This window comes from Heterocephalus glaber, unplaced genomic scaffold (assembly GCF_053883595.1).
Source record: "Heterocephalus glaber isolate CG9 unplaced genomic scaffold, H.glaber_assembly_v1.0 deba00000281, whole genome shotgun sequence".
Classification (NCBI taxonomy): domain Eukaryota; kingdom Metazoa; phylum Chordata; class Mammalia; order Rodentia; family Bathyergidae; genus Heterocephalus; species Heterocephalus glaber.
Window position 1 is genome coordinate 31054274 of NW_028258139.1, and position 17535 is coordinate 31071808.

A 17535-nucleotide genomic window follows, 5' to 3' on the forward strand; every position below is an offset into this window, starting at 1 on the left:
TCTTGATGATGGCCGTTCTCTCTGGGGTGAGATGGAGGCTCGTTGTGGTTTTAATTTGCATCTCATGGCCGGCGATGCTGGACATCTCTTCATGGGTCTGTTGGCCATCTGTACTTCTGAGAAGTGTCCATTCATTTCACTTTTCGTTTTCTTTTTTTTTTTTGCGATACCAGGGATCGAACTGGGGACCTTGCGCTTACAAAACAGGTGCGGTGCCACTGAGCTAAATCCCCAGCCCCACTTTTCGTTTTCTTTCACTTGGCAGCAGGAAAGAGGAAACACAGGGCAGTTTGCATATGTGCCCTTTGGACAACACTGTTTCTGTGCATGTGTGGTACTGGGGGATGATCGGTGCTGGGGATGTGTGTGTTGTCGGGGAGCGGCACGTGTATGAGACAAGAGCTGAACTCCTGAGCTGTATCTGCAGCCTCTCCAATGTTTTTACTTTCAGAGAGGGTCTTACTAAGTTGCTCAGGCTGGGCCTTCAACTTGCAGCCCCTCCTGCCTCAGCTGCCCTGGTGTTGGGATTACAGGTGTGCACCATCATGCTTGGGTCTGTTGCCTCTTTTTCTGGGACAGTTTTTTTCCTCCTGCTGCAGGTCATGGGAGAAGATATCGTCCCAGAAAAAATGAAAGAGGAAGTTCGTGCAGAGGTGCAGGGTGCTGGCTCTGCAGCCCTGGCCGGCTTGGTCGCTGCCTCGGTGGAAGGGTTTGAGGACAAGTGGTTCGGGAAGCTTGGAGGCCACTTCTGCTCCTTGGAGAGTCCCTTCCACACTGAGCCGCAGGTCTTGGCTTAGAGACCGTTTAAGTGCAAACATCTTACAGCGTATGAATCATCCATGTTTACTTCAGATGGTATCCAGCGCAAATCATGCAAAATCCTGAATTAAAAACGATTCTTTGTTTTGGAAAAATGGTTTCTCACCCAGGTTATTTCAGTTTCCTTAGTTTTTGTTTCCTTTTTAGATTTTTGTGGTCCCCTTCAGTATTCTATCTTAGGGTTACTGCCCATTTAGAAAATGCCTGTTGCGAAACTGTAAAGGAGGCTTTAAGATCGTTGTGTACAAACAGTTACCATGTTATAGCCAGCGTTTTAATAATCCACATTTCTCAAGTAAATTCAGCAAGAATGTTGAGTTGTGAGAGTTTACCGCGTCTCGGAAGGGTGAGGCAGGAACACAGGGTCCCGGGGATTTGCCTTCCTTGCGCACGAACACTTCTTGCCGCCAGGGTTTCCCGGGTGCTGGCAGAAGCCTGGAGACCCCTGGGTCCGAGACCAAGGGCCTGTGCCGCCTGCTCTGCCTCGATGTCCCTGGTGGTGGCGCTCGTGGATACAGTGAGGGGTTGCCGTGTCCTGGGCGGGAGCTCTAGGCAGGGAGGCCATGCGGCTCCGGCGGCAGGAAGCGGGCTCGCCTCGCACACATCCCCAAGGGCCTGAGCGCGGACAGCAGAGGCGGGCGACTCGTGCGGCGCCCTCACGCATCTCTGTCCCCTCTGCATGTGCACTTGCACGGGCCGTCAGGGCCGAGGGAGCCCGTGTGGACGGAATGACAAACCCGCAGCTTCACCCATCCTGCTCAGTGCCGGACGAGACTGCGGCCTCCGCACTCTTCCTGCGCGCTTCTCCCTCCATGGCCCTTCCCCGCACAGGCTGACGAGTGTGTGGTTCACCACTGTTAGCGAGTTTGTTGGCGCAACTAGAGCCTGAAGTTTAATCTTTCATCTTTAACACAAAACAAAAGCTGCACAGTTACTAGGCATTCCGCTTCTAGGGGACGTGGAGAACCACGATAGTCCCTCCGCCGCTCAGCTCCCGCTGTGTCTGCCCTGTGTGGCAGCTGTGGCGGCGTGGGCTGTTGGGTGTGTGGTCCAGTTGGGTGTTGCCCTCGGGAGAGGGGCTTGGCGACCCCTCTGCGAGTGGCTCTGATCCCCAGGGCACCCGGTTTGCTGGGCCTTCACCTGGGACCTGCCCCCCCCCAGGTGTCTGCCCCACACCTGCCCCTCAGGGTCGGCAGGTGGAGCGTCCTGTTGTCCCCCGGGCGATGCTCGGTCTCCCTCCTCTGTGCTCCCTGGCCCCCTTTCTGCACGGCCCTTCTTCACTCTGCTGTTTTCAGCTTGGCCTGTTTGTTTTCCATTTGCAAAGTCAGGGGCCGTGACTATTTACCTCTGCATCCCCAGAGCAGAATACCGCCGTCTCACTGGATTCTTGCTGAAAAGCGTTGCTGAACTAACTGGCTAGTGTCCACTGGAGGGTCTGGTGCGGCACCCTACCCCTCACCCGGCCCTCTAGGCTTCCTGGAAACGCCCCCGTTCTCCCCCAGCGCCCTCTGCGCCTGGGGTTCCTTGCCAACCTCGCCCTGCTTGCGCTTGTAGCTCCCTGGCTTTTCTTCCAGGCCTGCTTCCACGCTGCTGGCGCCTGGTAGTCCCTGAAGCGCGGTCCGCGCCCACTCCTGCTGGGCTCCCTTCCCAGCAGGGCAGGCTGGTGTGATCGAGAGCCAGGCCTGCGCTGCCTGACTGCGTGCAGGTGGGAAGGGTGCCGGGGGCCAGCACCCCTGGGTCAGCACCATCATTGCCGGGCGATGACTGTGAAGCGAGGTCCCTGGCCGGCTGCCCAGATGCCACCACTCTTGTCGGGGATTGAGTCACCAGGCAGCGAGCGTCTGGCTGCCACCGCTGTGATGCCTGTGCAGTCCATCTGTCGTCCCTCCGGCACTCTCCAAGGGTCTGTCCTCAGGGTTTGCTCTCGAAGGGACCTGGCGCTGGCATCTGAGCTGGCGGAGTCTTCTGGCCTCTGGTTCTAACAGCCCTGCAGCCTTCCCACTGCAGCTGGAGCCCTTCCTAAGGCCTGTGAGGCCGACCTGCTGTCCAGCCTTCGACCCGCGGGCTGGACACATCCCGCTCGCCTCTGCTGTAGTGATAGAAGAGGAAGTGTCTTGAGGTGCATGTAAAAGATAAAATATAGGGCTGGGGATTTAGCTCGGTGGTTCTGCCACCTGCTTTGCAAGTGCAAGGTCCTGAGTTCGATCCCCAGTACCAATATATATATTGTTCATGCATGTAGCGAATTAAACCTCCTTTTAAAAAATACTTCTTATTCAAGGGAGGAGGGAAGGAGAAAGAAAGGAAGGGACAAGAAAAAAAGTGAAATAGAAAAAATGGAAACAGCTTTTGTACATAGGGGAGGGGGCTTGGGGGAGTGGGATAAAATGAAATTTATTTTAAAAATAAATTTTAAAAAATATTTCTTATGGGTGTGTGCAACTCTCGGGCAGCAGGTTGGACACAGGGCATGGTCCTGCCCTGGCCATGCTGGACTGGTGCACCCTGCTTGCCCGGTGCAGTGTTGGCTCCTCAGGCTCCTCCACCCAGCCTGCCTAAGTTCTCAGCTTGGTCTCTGAGGAAGGGTATTCCTGCCCCCTAGGCTCTGGCAGGCCTGCCCCGCTGGCCAGGTGTCTCGTGCCTATGGGAACTGTAGTGACAGCATGTCTCTGGTCTGCCCTCGGTGGTGGGGCTGGGCCTCAGGGATGTACCATGCCTGGTGCCCTTGCTCCTCCCCTGCAGCCTTGGGCCCTTGGGGGGCAGCCTGACAGGGCGAGCCAGCGACCATGGCCTGCCCTGCCACAGGTGTCTGCCACCGCCAGAGCGGGGGAGTGCAGCGTTTCCCAAAGACAGGCTTCACTTTAAGAGAACCTAGTTCAAAATCGCTACAGAATGAATCCAAAGCCACTGTTTAAAAACAAAATTGCTTTTATGCCTTTGACATTTAATGCATAAAAGTAGCTAACAGTCTGTTTTTCAGGGCCCTAATAAAAAATAACAAAAACCAAAACCAAGCAAGATAGCACTCAAAAAGGGATGAACAGGGCGGGGGATTTAGTTCAGTGGTTTCGCCACCTGCTGCGCAAGCACAAGGACCGAGTTCGATCCCTGGTACCAAAAGAAAAAAAAAAAAAGAGGTGAACTGCAGAACCTGGGGCTTGGACGTGGCTGTGTGGGTCCAGGTGCCCTGTGCTCATGAAGGCCTCGTTGCGCATTGTGGACCCAGAACACCGAAGTGAACGCGGCTGAGCCAGCAGAGCCCCAGTCACAGCAGTGACAGCTCCAGTGCTGTCTTCCCAAAGCACAGCCCCTGGGGTTGAACCCAGGCCTTCACACTGAACTACATTCGGGCCCTTTTAAAAGCTGTTTTAGAGCGGGGGGTTTAGCTCAGTGGCTCCGCCACCTGCCTTGCAAGCACAAGGACCCGAGTTCAATCCACGGTACCAAAAAATTTTTTTCTTTTGAGACAGGCTGAGTCACCGAGCTGCCAGCAGAGAGAAAGGGGACTTTTCTTACTTATCCATGTCACTTCCTCCCCTCATCTTCCTCTGCACAGGCACAGTGTATTTTTGCCACCTGTGAGCCCTGCTTGAGGGCTGGTAATCACCCTGCCCTCCCTTCACCGGGAGCGGCCCTCACCCAGACACGGGGACCTGGCAGCCATGTTTACTCAATACCTTAACTCTGGGGAGTCGGGGAGGTTACCAGACCCAAGCTGGCCAGTCAGCTTTCTTGGGGGTTCGGAGATGGAACTTCTTGTGTGTGTGAACCCAGCAAGCTCAAAAGCTGGAAGGGCCTGTGCTTTGCCAAGCAGACAGAAGAGCGGGAGGAGCAGGTCTGCGTGAGAGAGGAACACGAAGGAGATCCCCAAGGCAGAGGACAGTTGTCTGCTTTGCTACTTCCTGCTCTCAGGCTTGCTGGTTTCTGGGGGCTTTCTGAGGCCTCCATAAAGACCCTCAAGTGTGACATGCAGAACCATGCCTCCCCCGGATGTCCACATCCTAATCCCCAGAGCCTACAAATCCACTAGGATCCATTATGGTTGTTAATCACCTGACTTCAGGGGAATTTCCTGGGTGGTCCAGGTGGGCCCAAGGCAATCAGTAGGGTCTTTAAAACATGGTGGAGGCAGACAGGAAAGTGGCCATGAGCCAGGTAGTCTGTAGAAGCTAGAATAGGCAAGGAGACAGATGACACATGTGGGTGTTTGGGAGCAAAAGCCACCACCCTGGGCCCATTCTTCCAGCCCAGGGCTACCTTGTTCAGGAAGAGCAGCCACCAGAAGTAACCCCTGGCTCTGCTGGCAGAGAATCGCGTGTTGAATGAAGCCTGCTGCCTCAGAAGCCCAGCTGATAGGACTCAGCATCCGATGTCCCATGCAGGGCTGGAGAGGGAGGGGTCTACATCTCACCTGTGCTTGGAGAAGGAGGGCAGCAGTGGGCCCCTCTGGCATCTCAGCCTCCATGGGAGGCTTGCCTGTCAGGGGCTGATTTGTGTGCTCCACAAATTCCTGGTAGTATTTCTACCTAACTCCTAGTATTTAGATATGGGGCCTTTAATCCCCAGGACCAAAACCTGTATTAGTCAGATTCTCTCCAGAAACAGCAGATGAGACAGGTGGATAGATGACATAACAAGGAACTGGCTGGTGTGACTGGGGAGGCTGCCAGACCCAGCAGCTGCAGGGGGGCCAGCAAGCTAGAGACAAGAAGAGCCCACAGTGTGGCTCCTGCCTGAAGGCTGAAGGCTCAAGAGCAGAGGAGGTGGTATTTCAGGTCATGTGGAGTCAAGGAAAGAATCTGTCCAAGCTGAAGGTCAGCAGGCAGGAGGACTTCTCTCTTACCAAAAGGGAGATTGAGTCCTTACCCCATTCAGGCCTTACGCCGATGGACTGAAGCCCGCCATGTTGGGGAGGGCAAGCTGCTGTTGAGGGGTCGAATGTTGATCTCATCCAGAGACACCTGGAGTAACGTCTGACTATCGGGCCCCTCGAGGCCCAGTCACATTGACACAACTGACATAAGTCCAGTCCTCGTCAACCTGGCACCTGTACCCAGTTCCTCAAGCTCCTAATCCAGGTGACCGGTGTCCTTATAAGAGGAGGAGCTTGGGACTCGGGGTCAGCAGAGGTGAAGGACACAGGGACACCCACGTGAAGAGCAGCAAGAGGATGGCCCGTGCCAGCCCAGGAGAGGCCTCGGCTTGGTCCCAGACCTTGGCCCAGAGCTCTAGAAGCGCACTGCCTTCCTGAGGGAGTGTCTGCCCCCTTCCTTTCCTCAGCTGCCCATTGCACACGCCCACCCCGTCTGGGTGAACCTGGAGGCGTCCTGGCCTCTGGGAGCAGCCTGTGGGAACGCAGGTTTGGGCCTGCCACACCTCGATGCAGCCTGGGCCTATGCCCGCACTGCCCTCCTTCACACCCATGTAGGAAGACAGGACGAGCTTGTCTCAGCATACACAGCAACAGCAAGGAGGCAAGGAGGGCTGCATCTCTGCTCACCCCAGGGATCGAACTCTGGTCCTTCCACTTTCGAGGCAGGCAGTGGCACCACTGAGCTAAATCCCCAGCCCACATTTTCGCATTTCTAATAGCAGCTTTTCCGACACCCACCCCTCCGGGGGAAGCTGTGAAGTGAGTGGCAGTCTCACTCTGTCCCACCGCTCCTTGTATCAAGTCCAGAAAGGTGAGCATTTGAAGAAGCCGCTCAGGACTTCGAGGTCAGGCATGCAGGGGAGTGGGACGCCCAGTGAAGGTGGTGGAGAGCAGCCCGGGGCTGTGCCCCAGCCCAGAGGAGCAGGGCTGCCCACAGAGCTCTCACGGGGGCAGGAGCTGTGACCCTGTCGCAGGCCTCAGGATCCCGGAGATGCTGCTTTGGGCTCCTCCAGGGCAGAAGCAGACTCAGGACCAGTGTGACCAGGGGACAGCATCCAGGAGTGAGGCAGTGTTGCCAGCCGGTGCTGGCCCTAGTCCTGAGGTCCGTCCTGGGGCCCCAGGCCAGGTGCAGGCCCTCGTGTGCGCATGTGCATGTATGTGTGACAGAGTCTACCTGTAGGAGCCTGGCGAGCGCTCACAAGGGTGTGGTTCTGGGGCTCAGGCCCAGAGAGGAGGCCACCCCTGCACCAGAGCCAGGTCTCCTGCCTGCAGGGAGGGGCGGGACACCCTCACTTTTTAAGTAAAATCTTCTGGTTCTTCATTGCTTCCCTAAATTCAAAACATGTTTGAAAGGACACCCTGGGGCTTCAGGGCCACAGAGGGGTCCAGGCTGGTGGGAAGGGAGGGGGAACAAGCCTCGCCTGCCCGGGGAGCTCTGCCCGCTGGTCCCCACCCTGGGGACAGGAGGGCGTCAGGGAAAAGGCCACTCAGGGACAGCCTCGGCCAGGCTCCCAGTGGGCGCCAAGACCCCAGGGGACCAGTGGAGGCACGGGTGCCCAGGTGAGCCCAGCTCCTCTGTCAGCTCCAAGGCCGCCCGGCACGGGAAGGTGAGACTCTGCCCGAAGCGCCCAGCTGGACAGAGCCATTCCACTCAGTGCCTCTCCTCATTTTCCAGAACCCTTCGCCCAGTTCCTCCACACACAGCTTCCCCAGCCCTGTGGCTTTTCCCAGAACCCTCAGATTGCACACAGTAACGACCCTGGGTGGGGATTCAGTCAGAGGCCCTGGCAAAAATGAGTTTAAGGCTGGGCATGGCTGTACACACCTATAAATCCCAGCACTTGGGAGGCTGAGGCAGGAGGATCACCTTGAGTTCAAGGCCAGCCTGAACTTCATGGAGGGACCATCTCAAAAAAGAAAAAAAAATCGAAAAGAGAAAAGAGCTGAAATATCAGTTTGTGCTTTTTCTTTTATGGGTACCAGGGATCAAACTCGGGACCTTGGGCTTTCGAGGCAGGCACTAGAACCACTGAGCTAAATCCCCGGCCTTTCCCAAAAGAATTAAAAGCATCATACCACAGTGATATATGCACACCCAGGTTTATAGCGGCACAGTTTGTAATAGCTAAATCTTGGAAACAGCCCAAATGCCCATCAACTGATGAATAGAAAAAGATGTGAGTTTTTTATACTGTGGAGTACTACTCTGCCATAAAGAAGGATGAGCTTCAGACATTTATAGCTAAATGGATGGACCTTGAGACCATACTCTTAACTGAAATAAATCAGACACACATGTTTGAATACCGCATTGTTTCTTTGGTGTGAGAAACAATGTGGAAATAAGGACTGAGATGTATAATGGATGTTGGGAAATGGAAGAAAGTGTTCAGATGGGAAGGGAACAAGGGAGGGGGAGGGAGAAAGGATGGGAGAAGAAAAAGTGAAGACAGAAGGAAAAGATGGAGACAGCTTCTGTACATAGGGAGGGGAGGAGGTTTAGGGGGAATGGGATAAAATAAAATTTATTAAACCTTAAAAAAAGAAAAGAAATTCAGGCCAAAATTCGAGGTTTGGAGAGTATGATGTCCCAGAAGATGCCGTGACTGTGTCTGCATAAATGTAGATTTTTGTACATGAAAAAACAAGGCATCCCCCGAAAATAATCCCTGTTGCATCTTTTGGAGCAGAGATTAATATAAGACCCGGTCTTATTCTGGGGAAACTTGGTAGCTACTCCTTGAAGGAAAGCAGCTCTGGTAGGGCAGAATGCTGACTAGCATGCAGTCAGTCACTCAAAGGGAAGAAAAGCAACCTCTTTCCTCTTCTGAAAGACTTTGAAGGAAGGAGCCCAATGCACAGCCCCGGACGCTCCTTTTATTCCGGGTCCTCTCCTCCCTGCCAGCCCGCCCGCCCTGCCTCCTGTGTGGTCCGGACTGTCCCGCCAGTGCCCCTGTCTGGTGTCCAGCCCCAGCCCCGGTACCGGGAGCCCGCCGACCGAGGGTCAAGCCAGGCCTCTGCTCTGCTGCCACGTCTCCAGAGCCCACTGCCGGCCATACCGCACAGCATGACCCGCGGGAGCGCGCCCTGGCTGCCGCACTGGGGCGAGCAGACTGTTGGGCCTCACTGCACAGAACAGCCCACTGGTTTGGAGACGCGGAATAGAGAGCAGGCCCACGGCCGGCCCTGCAGTCCATGGCCGCCCAGTGTCCCGGCCCAGCCCCGGGCCTGCGTGGACCCAGGTCCGCAGTGAGCGCGTCCTCGGGTCAGCGCCCCCCGCAGCCCCCAGTCCGTCGCCGAGCTCCCCAGGCTCTCAACAGCTCTGTGTTTAGCGCTCAGTGTACTGAGGGGAGCACCTCAGCCGGCAGAGGGGCCTGGCCGCTCACCAGCGCGCCGAGCTTGTCATCCGCTAGCGGTGACCCATGACGGGAGCCTTCTGCCTTCCGTGGTGCACACAGACCGCTGCGGCACGGGGCCCTCGCTCCTCCTTCCTCTCCTCCTCTGCCTCCTCCTGTGAGCTATCGTTGCTGCTGGGCCGCCAGCGGCAGGACCCAGCGTCCTCGCCATCCAGCCCCGGCCGTGGGACGTCGCTGTCCCTGCTCCCGGGGGTGGGTGGGGGGGTGAGAGCCCGGCCTCTGTGGTGGAGCCGAGGTTCCTGAGAGTCAGGGGGTGATTTTGGGCGTCTCCCAGGGGACATCTGGCCGCACCTGCAGACGTGTTCGGTCGTTAGGCGGGGCTCTTGCGACCCGGCATTAGTGGGGTTAGGCCAGGGCCGTGGCCACGTGGCGCAGTCCGCAGCCCTGGCAGCCGGCGATGACTGACGGGAGCCCGGTCCCCTGCTCCTGGCCGGCCCACGCCGGCAGGGAGCACTGGTCCAGGTCAGGCTTGTGCTGCGGGCAGGTCCGCCTCCGCCCACCTGCTTTCACGCCCTGCCCTGAGGCGGGCGCTGGGCTGTACACCGAGGACTCTCATGTATGCATGCCGCGGCTGACCTGGGCGGGCCGCCTGGAGGACCCCTGAGCTCCACGTCCGTCCCTGGTGTCCCCAACGCCATGGTACCGGCAGCTCTCAGCTAGGTGCTTCCCGGGTCTCCTCTCAGCGCTCTCATTGAGGGACACAGAGCTACAGGGGCCGGGAGGCCGGGAGGTCCAGGCTGAGGACCCAAGAGGCGGTGCGGGCGCAGACTCGGCCTTCCCTGGCTCCCAGGCCGCTGTCTACTCCCCCGGGCTGCTGGGGATGTGCGTGCTGGGCCAGCTCCAGAGGAGGGCCCCAGGGAGCGGACGCCCGCCCGCGTCGCGCACCCACCGATCCGGCACCGGTAACAGAGCCGCTCTTCACTGCAGGGGCAGGGGGTGGGCGGGGCAGCAGGGACTGGTGAGTGCGGGGCCTGAATGGGAAGCACTGATTTTATTTCATAGTTTTCAGTATAGAGAGGTAAAGTCAGAAATTTAAAAATGGACTACAATATAGGAATTAGACATACATTTGTAAATATATGAAATACTTCATATAAAAATGAACATATTAGGTAAACAGACTCCCTCATCTGCGCGCTGACAGCAACTCACTGAGCCATCCTGCCAGGGCCGTGCCGGACGCGAAGGCGCCAGGAGGCAGAGGACACCGGAGAAGGCTGGAGCCGCTGGAGAGGGCGCCTGGGCCAGAGCTGGGGCCCCTCACCAGAGCGGTGGTACAGGGACCGCAACGCACCAGGGAGAGCAGGAGGCCGCACTGACATAAGTGCTGAAACAATGCGTACCTTGAGCAGTCGAGAGGAAGCAGACATTTAAATAGTGTCAAATAAGATACCCACAAAATACTTAGCGGTTACAAAGGGGGAATAAGGAACTGCGCAGCACAAAAGCTTACCGGATCTACCCAACCAGGCGAGCAAGGCGGCCTTCACGGTGCGACAGCCTGAACTGTCAGCCTCGGCAGAGGCCAACGAGATCACAGACTTGCGTCATATTCCCGGCAAAGAGGCACAGCGTGAATCGAATTAGAAGGAAGTAGACAAAGCTAAATGGAGGGGCAGTCTACAAAGTGACGGCTTCTCCTCTAAAAATATCAGTCAGCTAGGCATAGTGGGCACACCTGTGATCCCAGCACTCAGGAGGCTGAGGCAGGAGGATCATCGCAAGTTCGAGGGCAGCCTGGGCTACCTAGCCAGACCCTGTCTCAGAAAACAAACAGAAGTATCAAAATCATGGAAATTCAGGGAAGCCGGGGCCTGTTCCAGACTGAAGGAGGCCTAAGAGTCCTGGTGACTAAACCCAGTGTGTGCTGTTGTGCTGAGTTCTTTCACTATGAAGGAGATACTGAGACTGTGGACGAAACTGTCACAGTGCCTGAGGATGATGGGTAGCAATTTATCCCTGTTGATTTCCTGATTCTGATGGTTGAGTTGGTGGGAGGGAGTCTTAGCTTGTAGGAAACATGAAAAATGTTCAGAGTGATGGCGCGCTCTGTGGACAGCTTACTTTTAATAGTTCTTTGATCTGGGCTCATCACATCTCAACAAGCTTTCCTTTTAAAGAGTATTTTTAGGCAATGCTGTGAGGAGGAAACAACGGAACAAAGCCAGCGATCAGGATGCCCAAGACAGCAGGGCAGCAGCAGGTGAGAGGGAGTGGACACGGCACTGTGCCCCCATCCGGCACATGTCCACAGCCTGTGGGCCAGGAAAGAGTTCGGATGAGGAAACTGAGGCACAGTGGGCAAAGCACATTCCCTGAGGGCCCAGGGCCAGGGCCAGGGCCGGGTTTTCTCCAGAGCCCGAGCTCCCTGTAATGCTGCAGTGCTGGTGTGGGTCCCCTCCTCCTGACTGTCAGCAGGCTGGTGGGTGGGATGGGGGGTCATCGGTGCTGTCGGGAGAGTGCCAGGCCAGCACTCTGGAGTGGCCAGGACCCCAGGGGGCGGGGCCAGTTTGACCTCAAGGAACAGCTGCCACCCTCTCCCTCAGCCCCTGCATCAAGGCCTGCAGCAGCAAGGAAATTGTACAGCCTCGTTATCCAGTGAGCTGAGAAGTGCAATTAGGTTGAAAATTAGTTGGCATAATTAATTAGACAGGTAAATAGCTTCCTGTCAACACCAATCAATCCTTTCTGCATAAAATCAGCTCGGGGAGCACAGGGCAGGGCAGGGTGAGGAGCCCTGGCAGCTGCTGTGTCTTCTGGTGGGGCTGGGACAGGCTGGTTCCCCCCCACCCACTCACCTCCGCCCCGGGGCCCAAACTTCACCCATCCACAGGCCCTTGCGAGCATAGCCTTCCTGAGGCGTCCCCAGTGATTCCATCCTTAGCTCCGAGCAGAATCACAGCTCAATTCTCAGGGGCCCTCACTGCCAGGCCCTTGGATGTCTTATGTTTCCTACTTCCGAGTCCAGGCCCCATCGCTGAGGATTTTTGACCTTCACGAAAACCATGGGAATGCTTATTTATTTATTTTTCCATACTGGGGATCGAACTTGGGACCTTGTGCTTGTGAGACAGCTGGTGGAACCTCTGAGCTAAATCCCTGGCCCTGGGAGTGCTTATTTTTGGTTAGTTAATTTGCAGGAGCTTCTTGAACACTAAGATCTAACTTACATGCAATGAAACTTACCTTGTCATTGTACAGCGCTGTGCGTCCCGAGAAACATGGGCACCTGCATCGCTGTCACTCATGAGCAAGGTGCAGACGGCTGCCATCCCCATGGCTGTGCGGCAGTCCTGGCCCTCTCCTGAGTGCCTTCCCAGTCACCTGTCCCCAAGCTGCGCTATCTGTGGATGCACAGAAATGGAGTCAGAGGGGGTCAGCCCTCGGATGTCCGTGTGTCCTTCACCTGGCTGCACGTGGGGGCCCTGTGGCTATCACCAGCTCACTGGCCTTTAGGGCACAGTGGAACTCCCGGCACGGATGCATCTCAGCGTGACTACCCGCTTCCCAGGGGAAGGACTGCTTCTCACTGCGGAGTTTATGAACAAAGCCGCTTAAGTATTCACATGCAGGTTTTGTACGCATGTAAGTTTTCATTTCACCTTGGAAAGTACCTAGGAGTGAGACTGCTGCATCTTATGGTGGGGCTACGCTTATAACCTTGTGAGAAGCTGCGCAGTCTCCCCAAGTGCCCTATCATCTTGTACTCCCTTCAGCAATGGATGAGACGCAGTTTCTGCACACATCTACCAGTACATAAAGTTTAAAATGAAATCATGCATTGCTGGCAACTGGAGGGCCAATTGCATAATTTCTTTTTTTTTTTTTTGGTACCAGGCATTGAACTCAGGACCTTGCTCTTGCCAGGCAGGTAGGGCGCCACTGAGCTACATCCCCGGCCCCCAGTTATATAATTTGCCAATGCAATACAAAACGCAAATGTGGGGCCCCTTGTTCAAGAACAAAGAAAGCAAATGCCATTCGAGTTACTAAAACCTAAAAGCATTTTTCTTTCTTCTGCAGTCTTTCTCTTTACTCCTCCTCGTGGTGTTTTCTTTTAACTTGCTCTTGAAAGTTCTAAGTAAAAAATAAAGTTTAGAATTATCAGCACGCATTTTGCCGTCCATGTTCATATTGCACGACATGTTCAGTGCAGACATGAGAACATTTAACCTGCGTGTAGAATTCCCACTGGAATTCCCACCACGCATTCTGTCTGTACATGAATATGCCTCATTCTGGCCAGGAAGTGGGATGCTGCTAACGGTTTTGTTTCCCTTTGCATACAACCCAACACCCTGTCTCTGGCTCCCTGGTGGACAATAAGAAAGACTAAAAGAAAAAGAGCTGCAGGTAGCCCTTGCACCTCTGTCAGCAATTTGAACCCAAGGGGCCTGACCAACAAGAGAAGCCACAAGAGAGAGTCGTGGTAGCATATTTTAGTTATTTGTATGTTTTTTAGAATGCCATTTTTTATTCCTAAGGACTGAACCCGGGGGGCTCTGCCATTGAGCAATTTCCTTAGCCCTAGGTCTTCCTTGTATGGGACAGGATCGTGTCACCTTGCCTAGACTGGGCTTGAACCTGTGATCCTCCTGCCTCAGCCTCCTGAGAAGCTGAGATTACAGGCTGCACCACCGTGCCTGTCTGCCGCTGCTTTTCCCTGCATTTGAAGCAAGTCTGCGTCTGAACAGAAAGCATCGTTTCTTGGTCTGCCGTTCCCCACTTGGTCAGCACTTCAGACACCGTCTCACACTCATTCAGGCTCTGCCCTTGCCGTGCGGGCCTGGAGCTTGGTCCCATGGACTGTTGACATTGCAGGGGCTCGGGAGTGGCCTGCAGACAGCGCCACAAAGGCTATCTCCTGCTCACGCCACCGCTGCAGACCTGAGTGTGCGTGATAATCAGGGCAGTAAGAAGCTTCGGGACTGCCGGGAGCAGCAGAACAGTGTGGAGACCCTCTGACCAAGGCCCCGGCCGACAGCGCGGTGAGGGTTTCCCACATCTGCTGACTGTGACACCAAATTATGTAATGTGTCTTTTTTTTTTTTCCTGGTACTGGGGATTGAACTTGGGTCCTTGCGCTTGCGCAGCAGGCAGTGAAACCACTGAGCTAAATCCCCAGCCCTAGTGACACCAAATTAAAAGCAGCTCTTTGTAATATAAAAGATTCAATCCCTGAAATCCCATCTATGATTTGCATCTATTGTTTGGGGATTTTTGTTTTTTCTTGTTTTGCTGTTTTGCTTTTGAGACCAGGTCTGGCTAAGTTCCCCAGGCTGCTCTCAAACTCACAGTCCTTTGGCCTTGGGCTCCCGAGCAGCTTGAGCTACAGTGTGCGCCCAGGACCCTCTCACTGGGGGGCTTTACGCTGCTCTGACTACGCGCTGTCCCTGGTGAACTGGCTCTCTCTCTCCAGGAAGACCGTAAATTCCGCTCTTGTCCCGCACGGCTGGGACCCGGGGAGAGCAGGTGGTACTGACTGGTTTTCAGGAAAAACAAGAAGACTCTTCTCTGTCACAGAGGGGCTCTGATCCCACGCGTGCACTTTCCACACCAAAGGAGCCGCCAATCCTCTGGAGACCAGCTGGGTGTCCTACAGTGCAATTGGGTTCTGACACTGCCTGGCTAAGGTCTCCCTCCCCCAAGTCTGTCCCCAGTTTAGATGCCAACTGCAAGTAGCAGATCCCTGAGTCACCCACACCTCTGTCTTGCTTGGCTTTAAATCAGGGGTCCCCAGAGGCCCCTCTTCAGGTTCCATACCTTGCCATGTCAGCTCAAAGCACACAAGGAAACACTACTTAAATTTACTTTATTGTAAAGAATATTGTGTTAGTTAGCTCTCCATCACTGTGACAGAATACCTGAGGTAATCATCTTAGAAAGAGGGAAGATTTTCTGTCTCACGGCTTCGGTGTTTCCAGGCTGGGATCAGTCGCTCCTGCTGCTTTCGGGGCTGCGGAGTTGCCACACATCAAGGTGGGGGACAAAGAATGAAGCATCCGCTCACCTCGTGGGGTCCTGGAAGCAAAGAAGGGCCGGGGGTCCCCGTGTCCCCCGCAAGGACAGGCCCCAGGTGACCCGAAGGCTCCCAACTAGGCCAAACTGTCTTCAAGGTTCCACTTTCCCTGTCCAGGAGCCTGGGGTGGGGACCCAGCCTCCCACAGTGGCTCTGGAGGACGTTGGGACGTGAAGCACGGCAGACCCAAATGGGCAGCAGAGGAGAAGGGTCAGAGGACAGGGCCAGCGCTCCCAGGACGGCTTCCACTGCAGCACCCTCCTGGTGTGTGGGTGTTCACCAATTTAGCAGCACTTGAAGTTCTGGATTTGGGGTTTTGCGGAGCCTTTTCCCCTCCCAGAGGTCTGGCTGGGGCCCAAAGTTCCTACTCTCTAATCTAACCTCGGCCTCTCAGGAAAAACGACACCTGCAACTCCATATCCAGGCGTCCTGGAAGCGGGGAGCTGAGAACTAGGACCGAACATCCTGCGGGAGGTGCTGGTCGCCCTCAGGCAGCGGACTGCCAGGCTCACAGGACCACAGACGGAGAATGTCTCAGCCCAGCATCAGGCACCCCCGGAAGGGGCTCCCGGTGCCCCGGCTCTGTGCCCGCTGGAATGGGGAGCAGGAGGCCTCACTTCCCCTTTCCCCACCTGGAGTTAAGAGCTGAGGGAGTCAGGAGGGAGAGGGAGCTCCTCTCCTCGGGGCCGCCTCAGAAGTCACCGCCCAGCTCATGCTGCTCACTCGGCTGAGGTGCAAAGTGGCCCTAACCTGCCCTGCAGGGTCACCGGGGCCGTTCCTCCAAGTGGCAGCCCCGCACGGGCTCCTTCCCTGGGTAAGGCCTTCGCTTTGCGTCTTGTAAATATTACACGTTTGTCGTAATATGTGGAAAGCAGATAAGCAACAAGAAACAAAACGCTTTAACACGAAAAGTCCCCAAGCATCTGCCCTAGTCACTGCTGACGACGTCAGGCACCGTGACCTTTGCCAGCTGCCTCCTGGATCCCGCAGCTCGGAGCCCCTGAGCGGGGGAGCGGAAGCGGAGGGGTGGAGATGACCGTCCCAGGCACTCTCTCCCGGGGGCTCACACCCAGCGCCCACGCACCGGAGGAGGGAGTTACTTCGGCGCCGGCTTTAGGCCCGCTCGGCGGCTCCGAGGCCGAGGCTGCTCGGTGGAGGCCGGAAGCGGAGGAGGGAGCTGCAGCGAGGCGCGCCCACCCTTCCCTCCTGTCCCCGGAGCCTCCTGGGCGCCTTCCGCTGCGCCCGGCATTCGGTCACCATCCTCGGCGCGCTGCGGCCTGGGGCATCCGGAGGGACTGAGACCGCAGGCCGCAGCGCAGGGCTCCCCGGCAGGGTCTCGCGACATCCGGGCTCTCGGGGAGCAGGCGCGGTACCGGACCCCTCAGCCGGCCAGCGCGGGCTCCCTTCCCAGAGAAAAGCGGCCTGGGAGGCCGGCCTGAGTGCGCGGCCCGCGGACCTGGACGGCGACGCCATCGCACCCACTCCGCAGAGCCCCGAGCGCCCGCGACACGCACACTCGGGGCCTCGGACGCACCGGGGCGCCTCCGGGTGAAGGCCGCGCCCGCAGCCTCGGCAACCCCGCCCGACGGCAGCTCCGCTGGCTCGCAGAGGCGCGACCCCGAAGGCGGCGAGGAGGGGCGGCGCGGGGTCCGAGGCAGCGGGGGACGGGCACAGCTGTGGAGGGAAGCGCGGTTAGGACCACGGACGGCCTCTGCCTGGGATCGCGAACGCACTTTGAAAACAGTAGCGACAGGTCCACGACACTGGCAGCGTGCTCGATGGCAGGATCGTACACTTAAATGATGAAGTCTACAGCTCACACATTTATAACTAGGGATCTGACACAGGGTCTGGCAGGTCTTCACGTTCAGGCAGGCCTGAACTCACTATGCAGCGCAGGCTGCCCATGGAGTTGTGGGACTCCTCCTGCTTCAGCCTCCGGAATGCTGGGATTACAGGTGTGCGCCACCATCCCCGGCGCAACTATTTTAAAATAATGCAGAATGGGCTGAGGATTTAGCTCCGGGGCGCCGCTCCTGTCTCGCAAGCGCAAGCTCCTGAGTGCGATCCCGGGACCAAAACAAAACAAAATAAAGTAAAATGTACATAGTCATTTAATTACACTTTAAGCGGACGAACTGTGTAGCGTGGGGATCGCATCTCGGTTACACTGGTTTTCGGACAGTAAGAAAGAAACTACGCATGTGTTTTACAAGGGTTCGTATTATGCGTCTAACAGAAAACGTGCGCGAGCAGAGCACTTCCCGCCCGGTGCCCATAGGCAGCTGCGGAGCTCGAGGGACCCAGGGGGCCGGGCCCGACCGCCTCCCTCCCGGGCCGCCGCGACCCGCGACCTGTCACGGCCCCGCTCCGAGGCGGGCGGGCGAGGCGCGGTCGGCCTGTCCTGG

At 56.5% G+C, this 17535-nt stretch overlaps 1 protein-coding gene across 3 annotated transcripts in view; it reads left to right on the forward strand.

Annotated features, from left to right (window-relative positions):
* Positions 1-17236, forward strand: part of CUNH8orf76 (chromosome unknown C8orf76 homolog) — a 32024-nt gene extending 14788 nt beyond the window's left edge. For 2 of the 3 annotated variants that reach the window (XM_004838000.3, XM_004838001.3), the window contains one exon: positions 600-17236. In XM_004838000.3, the coding sequence (XP_004838057.1) occupies positions 600-797 (198 nt within the window). In that variant the 3' untranslated portion in view covers positions 798-17236. Of the gene's footprint in view, positions 1-579 lie in introns of all 3 variants that reach the window. The other variant, XM_087184400.1, reaches the window with a different exon arrangement.
* The last annotated feature ends 299 nt before the right edge of the window (positions 17237-17535 follow it).